At 43.0% G+C, this 13,407-nt stretch overlaps 1 protein-coding gene across 1 annotated transcript in view; it reads right to left on the reverse strand.

Moving 5' to 3' along the window:
- Positions 1–13,407, reverse strand: part of ptprn2 (protein tyrosine phosphatase receptor type N2) — a 124,349-nt gene that overhangs the window by 64,282 nt on the left and 46,660 nt on the right. The window contains exon 10 of the mRNA XM_047568048.1: positions 11,830–11,909. Coding sequence (XP_047424004.1) covers positions 11,830–11,909 — 80 coding nt within the window. The remainder of the gene's footprint in view (positions 1–11,829; positions 11,910–13,407) is intronic.

Consider the following 13,407-nt stretch of genomic DNA (forward strand, 5'->3'; position numbering starts at 1 on the left):
AAAAAACAGAACCCCCGAATGATTCATTATTTACAGATTTCTTATAAAGCAATTCTGAGCAAAGGTTCCTTTCTTCTAGTTAAGATGCCGCAGTCAACAACAAACGCCTCACTCGGACCATATGCGCGCCGTAATAATCCACGCGAAGCAGCAGCCAGCGGTTAGTCATGCCCGTGACTCGCTTTAATTACTGCTCCAGCTCAAGTGCAATCTACAATTTACAGGTAAAAGGGGGCAAAAGTGGTCCGCAACCCACGCAGACACATATAGAAAGATGCATAAAGGAAGTGAAAATTGAACATCTGTCTTTTTTTTTTTTCCTTTTTTTTTCCCTTTCAAGCCCCCTGCCAAAGAAAGCTGGTGCTGCACCTGGACATGAATTATAGAGAGGCACTTGGATGAGGGGGGGGGGGGAGAAGAGGAAGAGAGGTGAATGAAAATGAGGGGACAGGGTGGATTTCACATCTCCCCCATCTGGAGACACTCACTGGTGAGGAGGGGGGGGGTTGATCAGTGATCAATTCTTTGCCAATAGCTGCCTATAAGGAATGTGACGTAGCAAACAATACGCTTCATAAAAAGACCCATTAGAATATGCATAATAGCAAATAACAGTGGAACACATAAATTTCAAACTAATAACGCACAAAGAGACGGCTCATTGTGTATCCTTTATTGAAAATGTTATGAAATGGCCCTCAAATTCTACTCTATGTTTTCAGACAGCTGTAATCCTTTAGAAAAAAAAAATATATAATTATACTCAAAGAGGAACTACAAAAGCAAATAGTGCTTTGAAGATGGAAAGCCCGAAATGTCACCCACCCGCTTTGAAGCTCCCTGGCTCCCTTTGTTTCTCTACACTTGTAGCTCACAAAACCACAGGCAGAGCGCACTGCATTCAGGGGGCCAATTTAGCGCGGATGTACCATTAAGAGAAAAAAACAAAAAAAAAAAAAACAACACAAAACACATGCATACAAACACATGCTCATGAGCTCAGACAGTGATATACTGTAGAATCACACACAGTAAATGTATGGCCATCTCTCTTTGTTTTGCAGCAACTCTTTGTGGTTTGAAGCACTTTAACTGTCATCTCCTGCCTCTTTGATGCAGTTTTCTAAGTCCATTAACAGTTACATCCAACAAACAACAACCTATTTATATATATATATCAATAGTATATATGAAAACATATTTGCATCTGATGGCTACTCTCGGTTTGGATGTTTCAGAGCTCGTCTGTAACACAGATAATCAGGTAGAAACAAGTAAAATCTGATTAATTATTTGTTTGTTGTGGAAACAAAACATTGCTGAGGTACAGTGGGAGAAAAAAACAGAGAGGATCATTTCAAAGTATAAATTAATTCATATTTTATTTAGCACCAGTCTAAAGGACATGAGCTTCACCTACATAGCATGAACCAATCTGAATCCGATAAATTACCCAAACACGCTGAAGCCTTAATCCCCATTTAAATGTTACACATACATAAAAGTGAAAAAAGGCATTTTGTCTCCTAAAATCGTGTCTCTTTTTGACAAATTGTCTGCTAACTAGGAGAGACAATTTCATGCGTTTCCAGCAATCAGTCATTCTTTAGTTTCTTCATGTCACAGTGCATTAATTTGCATTGTGGCAAGGAATAAATTTATTTAACTTGAAGGCTGGCATTGAATCTAATTGACTTGAGATGACTAATTCCGGCAGTGTAACACATCACAGTCCATCCTTTCGCTCCGAACAACAAACGGGAACAAAGCGTCAAAAGGCTACAACCGAATCTCTGACTCAAATGTTTAACGATGGGGAGTTAATAAAATTCTCGTGATGCTTTTCTGTTTTCTGAATCGTGGCTCGTGGCAGGAGATGGACGGAGCGGAGGCTCATTTACAGAGCTGCTTGTGTCTGGCTGCTTTCGTGAAGTAGCGCCCATCCGGTAGACAAACAAACACAATGTACAAGTACCTGCTGTTCTTGACATGAGGGCCATCAGCGCACCGGTCTCTCACTCTCGCTGCAGGTGAAGACATGGAAGATGAAGGGATCGGGTTATACAGAGGAGGTGGTGGCAGGACTGAAGAGGAGAGAGGTTGTATTTTGTGTTCAACAGCAGAAACCTGCACGGTTGAAAATGTATCCACTGTCTCCGTGGTCAGACTGCACGTGTGCTTCCAGCTCCTATAGATTAACGAGTGACGACAAAACCTCTGGGTCCAGGTGGGGTTTTTTCTTTGGGTCTTTGTGCGCGACACTGATGGAAAATATATTCACAACTACGTCCTCGTGTTCTGATGCGCAGAGAATAACAAGCGACTACCTCAGAGAGAGCTAATTATCTTCACAACTTTGTGGCACAATTTTCAGTTCTTGAAACATGAAGCTAGTGAGCCATTTTGCTATTAAGTTCACCACCATGTGTGCGAAAATGTGTTGTTGCCAGCCGTGCTGCGTGGCTCAGCTGGAAATTAGATTATGGAAAAACTCCTTGGTCAGATAAAAACTCAACCGGAGACACTCAAAAAGATCAATTGGAAGATTTGGTGTCACATAATAGCAAGTTCATGCAAACTGGAAGTATTTGTAATCACGAAATACGCTCATAGCAAAACCATATTCATTAGCTCCGTTTGAGCGTGTCGTGACTGGAATATTTCTACTTATCTTTGAAATAAAATGCAGAATTAAATCAACACCACAAAACCACTATCTCCCCCTTCTGGCGGTGAGAGCAATTGCATAGACACTGTGCATGCGTGAGTGTGTCTGCAGTCTGATCCGTGGGTTTCCTTGAATCAGTCGCTTTCTTTTTTGTTGTCTGTAGTCGTCCGTCTATTCAGAGGACTGGAAGCTTTTCTAGGATCTTTCTGAAGCTCTGGTTCATAGGTTTTCAACAGGGGGACCACGGAAGTACTGCAGCGGGGCTGAAAAATCTTTGGTTGATTGGACATTTTTTATACATATATGTATTTTTTAAATTTCTTTAAATACACATGAACAAGAATCCAACATATTTTAGTAAAGGGATAAATGGAGGCAGAGCGCCACACTAGACCTGACCTGTCAATCACAGCCTCCTGTACAGAATAGGCCACGCCCCCATCGCTGCTGAGCCAATCACAAGGCCGCATATATTACACGCTGACTCAGGTTTCCTGCAATTAGCCGAGAGCCTATTCAGTCAGAAATCCCAGACTCACGATAAAACATTAGCAGAAGAGAAGCTAACAGTGTAACTTGCTCCCATCAGACAACTACTGCGGCCAAAATGTACAGCTTTCAATTCTATATATACACACACACACACACACAGTTTATGTCAGTTGCATGTCCACCCTACTGTCGCACATATTTGGAATAAAAAAAGGAATATTTGAACTTGTGTATTATTTGAATAGCCTAATATTGAATGGAAAATGATATATTTATAATTTGCACTAGGCTGATTTTAATATAGAATAGTAAGCAGGGGGGTCCCTACTTAATCTCTCAGTCAGTTTGGGTCCTTGGCCTGAAACACGTTGAACACTCCTGCTCTAGTTCATCCTCGCTGACCACGACAGACAGGGAATTCATTGAGCCACAGTAACATTTGCAACGCTGTTTTTTTTTATGCCTGGTGTAAAGCCACTCTGTGAGTGCTTCTCCCTTCAGCTCTGGAAAATAGTCACTGCAGGCTGACATAAAAAAGCATCACTACCCGAGCACCAGCGTGGGATTTACCTGGCAGTGATTAGTTTAATCAGCATTGTGTACGTTCGTTTGACCTGATCGCGACAGCACCTTGACTCCAACAGCTGCATATGTACTATAGACTTAATATATATATAGTGTAATGCAGCAAGTTCTCACAAATCGGTGTTTGTTATTTGATTAAATACCTAATAAATCAAGTTGTAATGCTGATCAATGAAGCAACAATTATAGAACACATGCTAGCAGCACTTTTAGGCAGCTGTTCACCACGATGCTCGCTATCTTTTAAGAGCCAACATACACTAAAGTCTAAAGTGCTCTAAAGTGTCTAAACTCGCCCCGCACACACACAACTTAACAATGCTGCAGTTAGAAGCTGCACTGGAGCATTTCTGAAACAACTGTGATATGTCAGCTTCCAGTGTGACTGTTCGGAGGAACATTTTTAATTAGGACTAAACACAAAGTACAGCCGAGGCGGTGGGAATGGTGAGTCATGACTCGACTGTAGGTATTCAGACAAAAAAAAAAAAAAACCCAACATGGACAAATTAGAATTTTCGACCTCATGGTGCCGCATGCAAATTAAGGGATTGGCAAAGTTATTACAGTTTAATATTTGCAACACAAGGCATTAGGATTCATCGCCCGCGGGGCCACGGGTATTTGTACAAGATTTTAGGCGAAGGTGGTTAGAGAGGCTCTCGGTCAGACTGACCAATCAGCACGGCGAGTTTCAGCAGTTTTACGTTGCACTGTTGCCACCACTAATTAATAACATTGGTTACAATGGTCCAATGAAGCCAGAAAGTGACGAGAAACTACGTGTATTTTGCCTGTTTTAATAGCTCTGTCTGTGTATTTTAAGAAGTGCGAGGGTGTTAGGCTGTTAAAAAAGTTTTTACAGCTACAGTCCTAGTCAGGTCCCGCTTGTAGGTTTAGATCAGGAGCTTAAGGAAGTTGGATATTTATTTAAATGGGCTTCACTGCGTTGATTCAATTTGGAAATACTTGGTGCTGACGACCGTGAAAAGCACCTAAACACCTCGGTATCATGCGTTTACACACTTATGATTTAAACATATCGCCGCGTTTCCTTTCTGATCCGTGTCCATTTCCCATTTCAAAGCTCTTTTCCACCACTGAAACAATGCATATTCAATTTTTTGTTTACGAACTCGGGGTCTCTGTGGGTGTCGGAGAAAGGTTGCTCCGTTGTTCCAATTTGCGTTGTGTTTCACCCCCCTCATCCCCACCCCACCCACACTCATTAATCTCTCTCCATTCGCTGATAGCTTCGTTTCGTCCACTGGAAATCGCTTTCAATTATTCATGCCTATTTTCCACAAATACCTTGGAGATGGAATTAGCAAACAAACAATGCCAGGCGACACTAATCCTCGTCTACAGCAAAGATCCTTTAATGCACTGGAGATCAGGCCGGCTGTTGACAGGCACCTGTTACTGTCTTCAGCTGCTTCGCAACAGCAATGTTGACACAGTAAATATGTTTACAGGAGCAGCGGAGCCCTGACCCTACAATGAAGGTGCAGGGGGGGGGATAACACTGAAGCTATGGAGAGGAATAACGAAGAGCGGGAGAGCACGGAGAAAGGGCGAGAGCGGGAAAGAGTGACAAGGATAAACGGGATAAAGGAGAGTTTGAGACACAGTCCAATTCATCTGTTGGAACATTCGCAGCTCCTCGGCACAATGGAAAGTGTTTCCACGTGACCCCCCCCCCCCCCCCACCCTTTTTTTTTTTCAAATGAGACGAGTACAAAGAGTCAGTGGTGATGAAAGCTCACTCTCTGGGCCAGGGACAAGGATAAAAAACTACATGTTTTAGACGGATTTACAGAACTCCATACTAGAGCCTTTTTAAGTGCTGACAATTTGAGATATCTCTCTGTTCCTGGAGGCACTAGAAAAGGCAGGAGAAGCACAAAAAAAATAAAAAATAAAAAAAATAAAAAAAATGAGGATAAAGCATCTGACCTTGGAATTAAAAAGGCGTTTAACACCCTGGTGGAGACTGAAAGTTCCCAACAAAACAAAGCTAAAATATGTTGTGAGTCATTCGGCTGTGTGTGTTATCTGGCAGCCTGCAGCGAGCAGGCAAACACACATGCACATGAGGAGCGAAACAAACTGCGGTTTTACCTATTGCAACAGACAGAAGACGTTTCCCGAGATCAACAATGCATAAAGACAGAAAAGTGAGATGTGTCATATCGAATAAGAATCAGTGTAGGTTTGTTTGCGCGTGTGTGTGTATATGTGTATATATATGTGTGTGTGTGTGTGTGTGTGTGTGTGTGTGTGCCCTCTAGCAGACAGAGGGATGATGCAAGCGAGCCTGAAAAGGTACTACTGAGAGTGAAAGAAGATAGTGAGAGTGACGGTTTAGACGACTGAGAGCCGGGCTTGTAGCTGAATGACACACACATACTTTCTCACACACACACACACACACACACACACACACACACACACACACTCGCGCACACACACACAGAGCCAGGGGCAATGGAGGAGAAGAGACCGAGGAAGACTTTGATCACCGAACTGAGCACATTCAAGCACTCAACCAGAGAGGGCAGCCAGTGATGAGGAGGAGAGAGGAGAGTGCCCAGGGAGGGAGGGAGGGAGGGAGGCAGGGAAGGAGGGAGGAAGAGGAGGGTAAGAGAGGAATCGGGTTGTTTTCTGACCTCTACGCCCGTTGATACAGATGTTAAAGGCACGAACACACAGACAATCAGGAATCCGACACAGACGCCGCCGCCGCCGAGCTAAAGGGAATAAAAAAACGCTCTTCTTGACATGTTTCTTGATCGCGCAAACCCATGCTGACAAAACTAATTTCATTCCAGCCACATGTGTCCGGATGTGAGCAAAAGCATTCAGAAAATTTAATTCACACTTATTTCTTTAGCCTCTGGCGGCTTGCCGACGTACGGATGGTAAATATTACAATATCAGGCAGGAATCAAACGCGCACACACACAGACACACGTGTCACGCAGGAATCCCCACAGCTTATATTACCTTTACCAGCGGTGTACGTCCAAAAACAGGCCGCTATAGCACTACACATCCGTCCTGCACGCCTGAGATGCAGGTGGATAAACCATTGTGCTGTTAGCGAAGAGAGCAGGTAATTATCGCTGGCATTTTGACAAGTGTTTGCCAGAGTGAAGGTCAACTCTGTCTGCGTGGGAGATCTATGCTAATCTGCTCAGCTGGAAAAGACTACCACTCACCACTCCAATGGTAGCTAGCACCATTATGCAGCCACAGCTACTGTGCGTTCACGTTAGACATGTCTGCATGTGTGTGTGTGTGTGTGTGTGTGTGTGTGTGTGTCAGGCCAGGCCTTCCCATGAAGAGGAGAGGAGGAATCAGGCGTACATGCAGGCAAATGGACCGAAACAGAAAGGGAACCCATTAATATTAGGGGCTGGCTCCGTTAAAACAGACACTGTAATATATTTCACGTCTTACAACAGAGTCTAATAGTCGCTCTATTTTGCATTTACGCTACATTTTCAGCTTCTCTTCTGAATAATAATGAGAATGTTAATAAAAAATAAATAAATCCAGAAACATATGCAAAAAAAAGAAAAAAAAAAGAACTTTCATTATTACCCGTTGGTTTGTCGAGTGCGTGAAAGTAAAGAAGATAAAATAACAGAAGAAAACAAACTGTCAGTCCAACCTCAAACAAAAAAAAGAAAAGTGTGGGATTTTCTATTCCTCTCACATATTAATTTCTGAAAGGTGACATTCGCAGGTGTTTTTATACGACGCTATTTTTTGCCTCTGAAATCAGGCGCAATCTCCATTTTTCTACCAAGAATATATGTACGATTGGAAAGACTCCAATATTTTCGTTGGTGGAAAAACTGAGCTAAAAGAGACTGAATATTGGATTTAAATTCATCCGTTGGATTGAAACACATCTCCAAAGATTGATAATGGCACTAGATGGTTATTAATAAGCGGCCGCGTCTACGTCTGCGCGTTCTCCTCCAAGTTGTGGAGGAGAACGACCTACGGGGGATAGTCTGTTTCTGTTTTCCAACTTTTTCTTCTCATCTTTTTTTATCATTATTTGTTTTTATGCACAAATTATAAAAGTGAAAAGACAGGTAAATGGAAACCAACTATTTTTCTCCCCCTCCTCGAAAAAAAAAACCTTTTCTCACCAACAATTTCCTTCTCACTTTCCATTCTGCTGTCACTTACATGTGAGGGAAAAAGTGTGTGTGTGTGTGTGTGTGTGTGTGTGTGTGTGTGGCAGACAAACACAAACAGAGGCAGGAACACGGGGGACGACATTGTCTGCGTCCACGTCTTTTGGGTGTCTCCCTCGGGTGACAGCCGTGTGTCAGGGTCTCTGCTCTCTGCTCCAGATGGCCCGGCAAGTTGCTCCCAGGGTCCCCAGACTCCCAGCGCTCATTGACCAGGGCCGGGGTTCTCACGGCCTGGGGGCCTGCGGACTCATTGCTGTGGCCTGGCCTCTGGGCCCTTTGAGGCCTCTGAGGGGCTCCGAGGGGCTCCGGGGTCGCCCAGCCGTGACAGCCAAGACAATAGGAGTGTCCTCACCCAGCTCCCACCCACCACCTACAGCCGCTCTCTTAACGCACACATATCCACGGTGTTTGGCCTGCACGTCTCTGACTCCGGTTTTCACGCCAAACGCTCGCTGACCGATGAAAAAAAAAATCCCAAAGATGATGCACATCTATATCACATCATATCTATATTGTCCTGTAAAGAAATAATAACAACACTTGAAGCCTTCCTGCACATACAACCACCTACCCACTGCTAAGTGCACAAACATGTAAGTGGATCAAATCCATCACCATCTACAAAACGTTGCTCTGCAGTGAGCGAAAGCAGTTCTGGCAGATCCATTACCCCCCCCCCCCCCCCCACACACACACACACCCACACAACACACCCACACACACACCACACACACACACACACACACACACACACACACACACACTCCCCCCAAACTGAAGATGATTTACATGTTTAGAAATCACAGAGAGGAAGCAAGAAGGCAAAAAAAAAAGAAAAGAGCAGAGTTCTAAACAACACATTTCAACATTGGTTTTAACAGCTTGGTTGCCACTTCATCAAATATTGAATAAATCATTTTCTTGGCACAGTATGAACACAGCTGCAAAAAAATAAATAAATAAATAAATAAAAAAATCTCACACACACACACCAACATGCACACACCCGCACAAACACGGACACACACACACACACACAGAATGCCTTGTAGTTTTGATAAAGCAGCAGCTTTCTCTTTTGTTTTGCAGCCGAGCAGGGATTAGGCAGTGCAGGTCTTTGTCCTGCGGTTTTCCAGTTGAGCAGAACACAAGAGCCTCTACCTCCACTAATACAGTCAGACCTCCCAGCAGGCCTTTCACCACACAGCCGCTAAGAACCTGCTGCCTAAAAGATGCTTTTCAATGAGTTATCAAATCTCCTCTATACTGTCCGTGCCTTTCAACCGAGTCTCTTTGTCTATTCTTTTCAATGGGGCATTGAACACATCAAATAGAACTGATGGGCAGATAGATGGACAGCAGAATGTAGCGGAGACATATTAACCTCGCTAAGACACTGCAGAGTACAGTCAAGGTATTACCACTGGAGGTTTAATATATATGTGACTCTCACAACAATGACAATCACATTCCTCATTTTTAAACATCTGATTAAGTTATTAATCTAAAAAAAGATACAGATAGCGGCAAAGATCCAGAGATTATCATAAATTTTCACATTGTTATGTAATTATTATACAATATACTAAATATAACTTGGATTAACCACCCACTGCAGCTGTTTTCATTATGTTCACTGCTTTTTATTAAGGTAAAGTGACTGTGTTTAGGTTTTGGGCTGTTGGTCAGACAAAATAAAGATAAATGAAAATCTCCCCCTCTAATTTGCAACAGCTACCTTTCAATGAAAGACTGATCAGTTAATCAAAAAGAAGACGAAATGAAATGAAAGCAGGGAAATTAAAAGACAGTGATTCACTCATTTCTTCTCTTTTCTTCCCAAAAGTGCAAATACAAAACAACCCACGAAGTGTAGAAATGGTTATTTCGTCAACAAAAAACACAACTCTAATAGCCAATTACAAAGCACAAATTAACAACTTTCAGCTTTTCGGATGGAAAATACGCTTCTTTTCGGTGTTTTCTATGACTAAAAATCTAGATATGTGAAAAAGTCTCCTCACACTTCACACAAACACAACATATTAAGCACATTTAGAACACGGTGGCACTAATTAGCTGCAAAGACGAATGTGAATTTCCTGCACCATTGTCCAGTTTTTTAGTTTCCCGGGTTTTCGCGGCCGCTTTAAGGCTCCACGTGTGCAGGCCGAGGACAGGACAGGATGCAGCGGGGGTTCTGATGAGTTCATTAGGAGGCCACGTCATTTATGCACAGTCACATATAAGGCAAAGGTCAGCCAGGATTACCCAGGTGGCCGCTGCATGTGGGTGTCAGTTTGATTTTCGGAGCGTTCCTTAACCGCGCTGTTGCTCCACAACCTGGTAACCGCTTTGAAATCACCGCGCCTTTCGCCGCGTCGCATTGAATTCGATGTCATGCGCGCTTATTTGCAGCTGGAGAGCCGCTGGACTGGAGAGGGACGGATTCTGCATTCACTTCAGATTATTTTTAATATTAGGAGGCGAGCGGGAAGAGCGCTTTGCTTCACACTGCGGTGGAAATAGAGGAGGGGATACAGGGTTTCATCTAAGAGCGCTGAAAGAGCATTTCTATCCAATTTCACCATTTTTAAACATCTCTATGTGGGTTAAAAGAAGAATGCATCCAAAGAATAAGTAGTTCCTTCCATCTGCTTTTTTTACAAATTGCTATTCAGGTGGGCTGTATTCATAATTCATCAACACGGGCCGATCTCATGATCATGTTGACTTAACATTTGGTCTGACATTTCAGCCCTGCTCACGCCTGTCATTAGCTCTCGCCACACGCCACCTCATCAAAGTCAGTCACACAAGCGAGGAAGGAGGTAAAAAAAAAGAAAAAAAGAGAGAAAAGACGTTAAGATAGAGCATAATAGTGACAGAGCGTGCAGTGTTTGTTCGTTTTGTTTAATAAATACTACAAAAGTCGGGTGACGGCGAGGGATGAGTACGGGCGCGGGCTGTAATCCACCGAGCACACACACGAATCAAAGCTCAACCTCCGGCCTTTCTCGCGGTAAATCTGTATCATCAGCCGTCATCCAGCACTTCTCTAATAGCGAAACGGGTCGGTGCCAAAAAAAAAAAAAAAGAAAGAAAGAAAAAAATAAAAAAACGCACAGGAAAAAAACTGGAGCAGCAACACATTTGTGCCAATAACAACACCGCCATATTGATTCCAGTGGGGTGATATTGGATGATATTGACTGTTGGGAGCAGTGCTGCGCTTCTCAAAGTCATTTCCGACCAAAGCAAGGACATACGCACACATCCAACACACACACACACACGCATGCGTGCGTGCACGAAACGCCAACGCCAGGCTGATCCCGGTGCAGACAATGAAGAGGGGAGCGAAGGCAGCGCATACTGACATCCTCCTTTCTGTGTGTGACAGCTCTCCATCATTCTACAAACATACGTACGTACGTACTCGAACTCACACAGAAGCGCACACTCTGATTTGATTGCCCCCAAAACCTGTTCCAACCTGTTCCAACCTGTCAGCCCGCTGGACGTAATACAAGGCCAAATAAACTGCAGTGTGAACTGTACATGAATCGTGTGTGTGTGTGTAGGAGCGGTCGGTGTGCACGGTGGGCTCATCATCTCTGTAACTGATGGTCATCTGTCATCGCAGAGTGTTGATAATCTTCTTAGGGACAGGGGTTTGTCTGAACAAGATGAACGCCGGCCTATCTACTGTATCTGGAGAGACTAATCTGTGTTCTCATTTACCGAGGCCCAGACGGTGACAGAGCGCTCCGGCTACTGAAAATGAGATGTGTCTCAATGAAGGCTGTCAACATGGGTCCCTGCGTGAAAGGTGGTTTCGGGGGAAAATGAACCGGAAACTGCTCTTACCTGCGACTTGGACGAGATCCGCGGTGCTTACGTTCTTGGGGTTTGGGCCAACTCTGAACGTCAGGGCGGGACCCAGGACTCTGCAGGCAGACGGCAAAGGAGAAATTAATGCCACTCTACTGCGACTTTTATACATGTTTTATACATGTGAAGCTACAGCTGTGAATTAGCTTCGCATAAGGATTGGAAGCAGGGAGGAGCAACGAGAATCGAAAGTGTAACAAAAACATCTAAAATCCACTAATTAAGCTGCTCAATTGCCCCAAACAAAGTCAGATCTATACTTCTGTGTCAGATCTACACCAGCTCACCCAGACCATATGACCTGCACCTCCCCAAAACATATAAAATGTTGCGATGCCGGAATAATTGTAATAATGAGATTCTGAATGGAAACATTTACATGACTGAGTTACGCTTTTAAAACCGGTCCGTTAAAGCACGCTGCATTTGAATTACCGTAACTCACAGTGGTTTGCGCTACTGGTGAAATTCAAAGTGTGGCTGAACACTGGAAAGTTGTGCTATAGTCTGGAAGACCTTCGTGACTTTTCAAGGGTATAACTGACTTAGTTATTACCAACAATTTCCTCCAAACAACTGCAATCGATTCCCAACCTGCAACCGACAGCAGCGGTGCCTCATCATTACCGTAATGGCAGCTTTTTCCCAGAAAGCGCAACTTCCCAGTGTTTGGCTACACTTTGTCCATTGGTGAGTTACGGTAATTCAAATACTGCAAGCTTCTGTTATTTTTTTTTTTCCCGCAGGCAGATACTTAGTATGTAGCCTCTTTAATGCATAGGTCTTCAACAGGGGGTCCACCGAGGCTCTGCAGGGGGGTCGCAAAATCTTTGGTTGATTGGACATTTTTCATATATATATATATATATATATATATATATATATATATATATATATATATATATATATATATATACTATATATTTTTTTTTTTTTTTAATTTCCCCCCATAAATTTAAATATCTTTCAATACACATCAACATAAAAAACATGATAATAATAATATATATTTATAAATAGCAGTAGTTTAATATAGAACACATACAATAGGTAGGGGCTCCTTACTTAATCTCTCCTTGGTCTGAAACATGTTGAAGACCTCTGCTTTAGGGCATAACACCATGTTTTTGTAATTAACATTTTTGAAATGAATCACATATAATGGCTGCTTGGATCTCCTCGATCTGCTTTTACTATACTGCAAATCATTCAGAGCGTCCATGTAGTTTCCACGTTGAGGTGTGTATGGTAGGTCAAAAAAATGTTTTCCCATCTGTGCAAAATGTAAGGAACATGTGAATGAACTAATTATTCACTGGACGAACATGCGGGTGGTATCGATCTTCTCATCTTACTCTGAGCAAGTTCAACTGTGTTTAACTCGACGCACAAATCGATTAAGTGAAACCAAGGGGGCGTCAGTAAAGAGAACAGAATGCCCTCCCTGGAAAGGACGTATACGATCATAATTTCCTTTTTCCTTTTCAGCTCAAATTTGACCAAAGAGCAAAGTACTGTTATCATCTGAGCGCCTTGTTTTCTTTCTACCTACAG

Source organism: Mugil cephalus, chromosome 18 (assembly GCF_022458985.1).
Source record: "Mugil cephalus isolate CIBA_MC_2020 chromosome 18, CIBA_Mcephalus_1.1, whole genome shotgun sequence".
In the NCBI taxonomy this organism is placed as follows: Eukaryota; Metazoa; Chordata; class Actinopteri; order Mugiliformes; family Mugilidae; genus Mugil; species Mugil cephalus.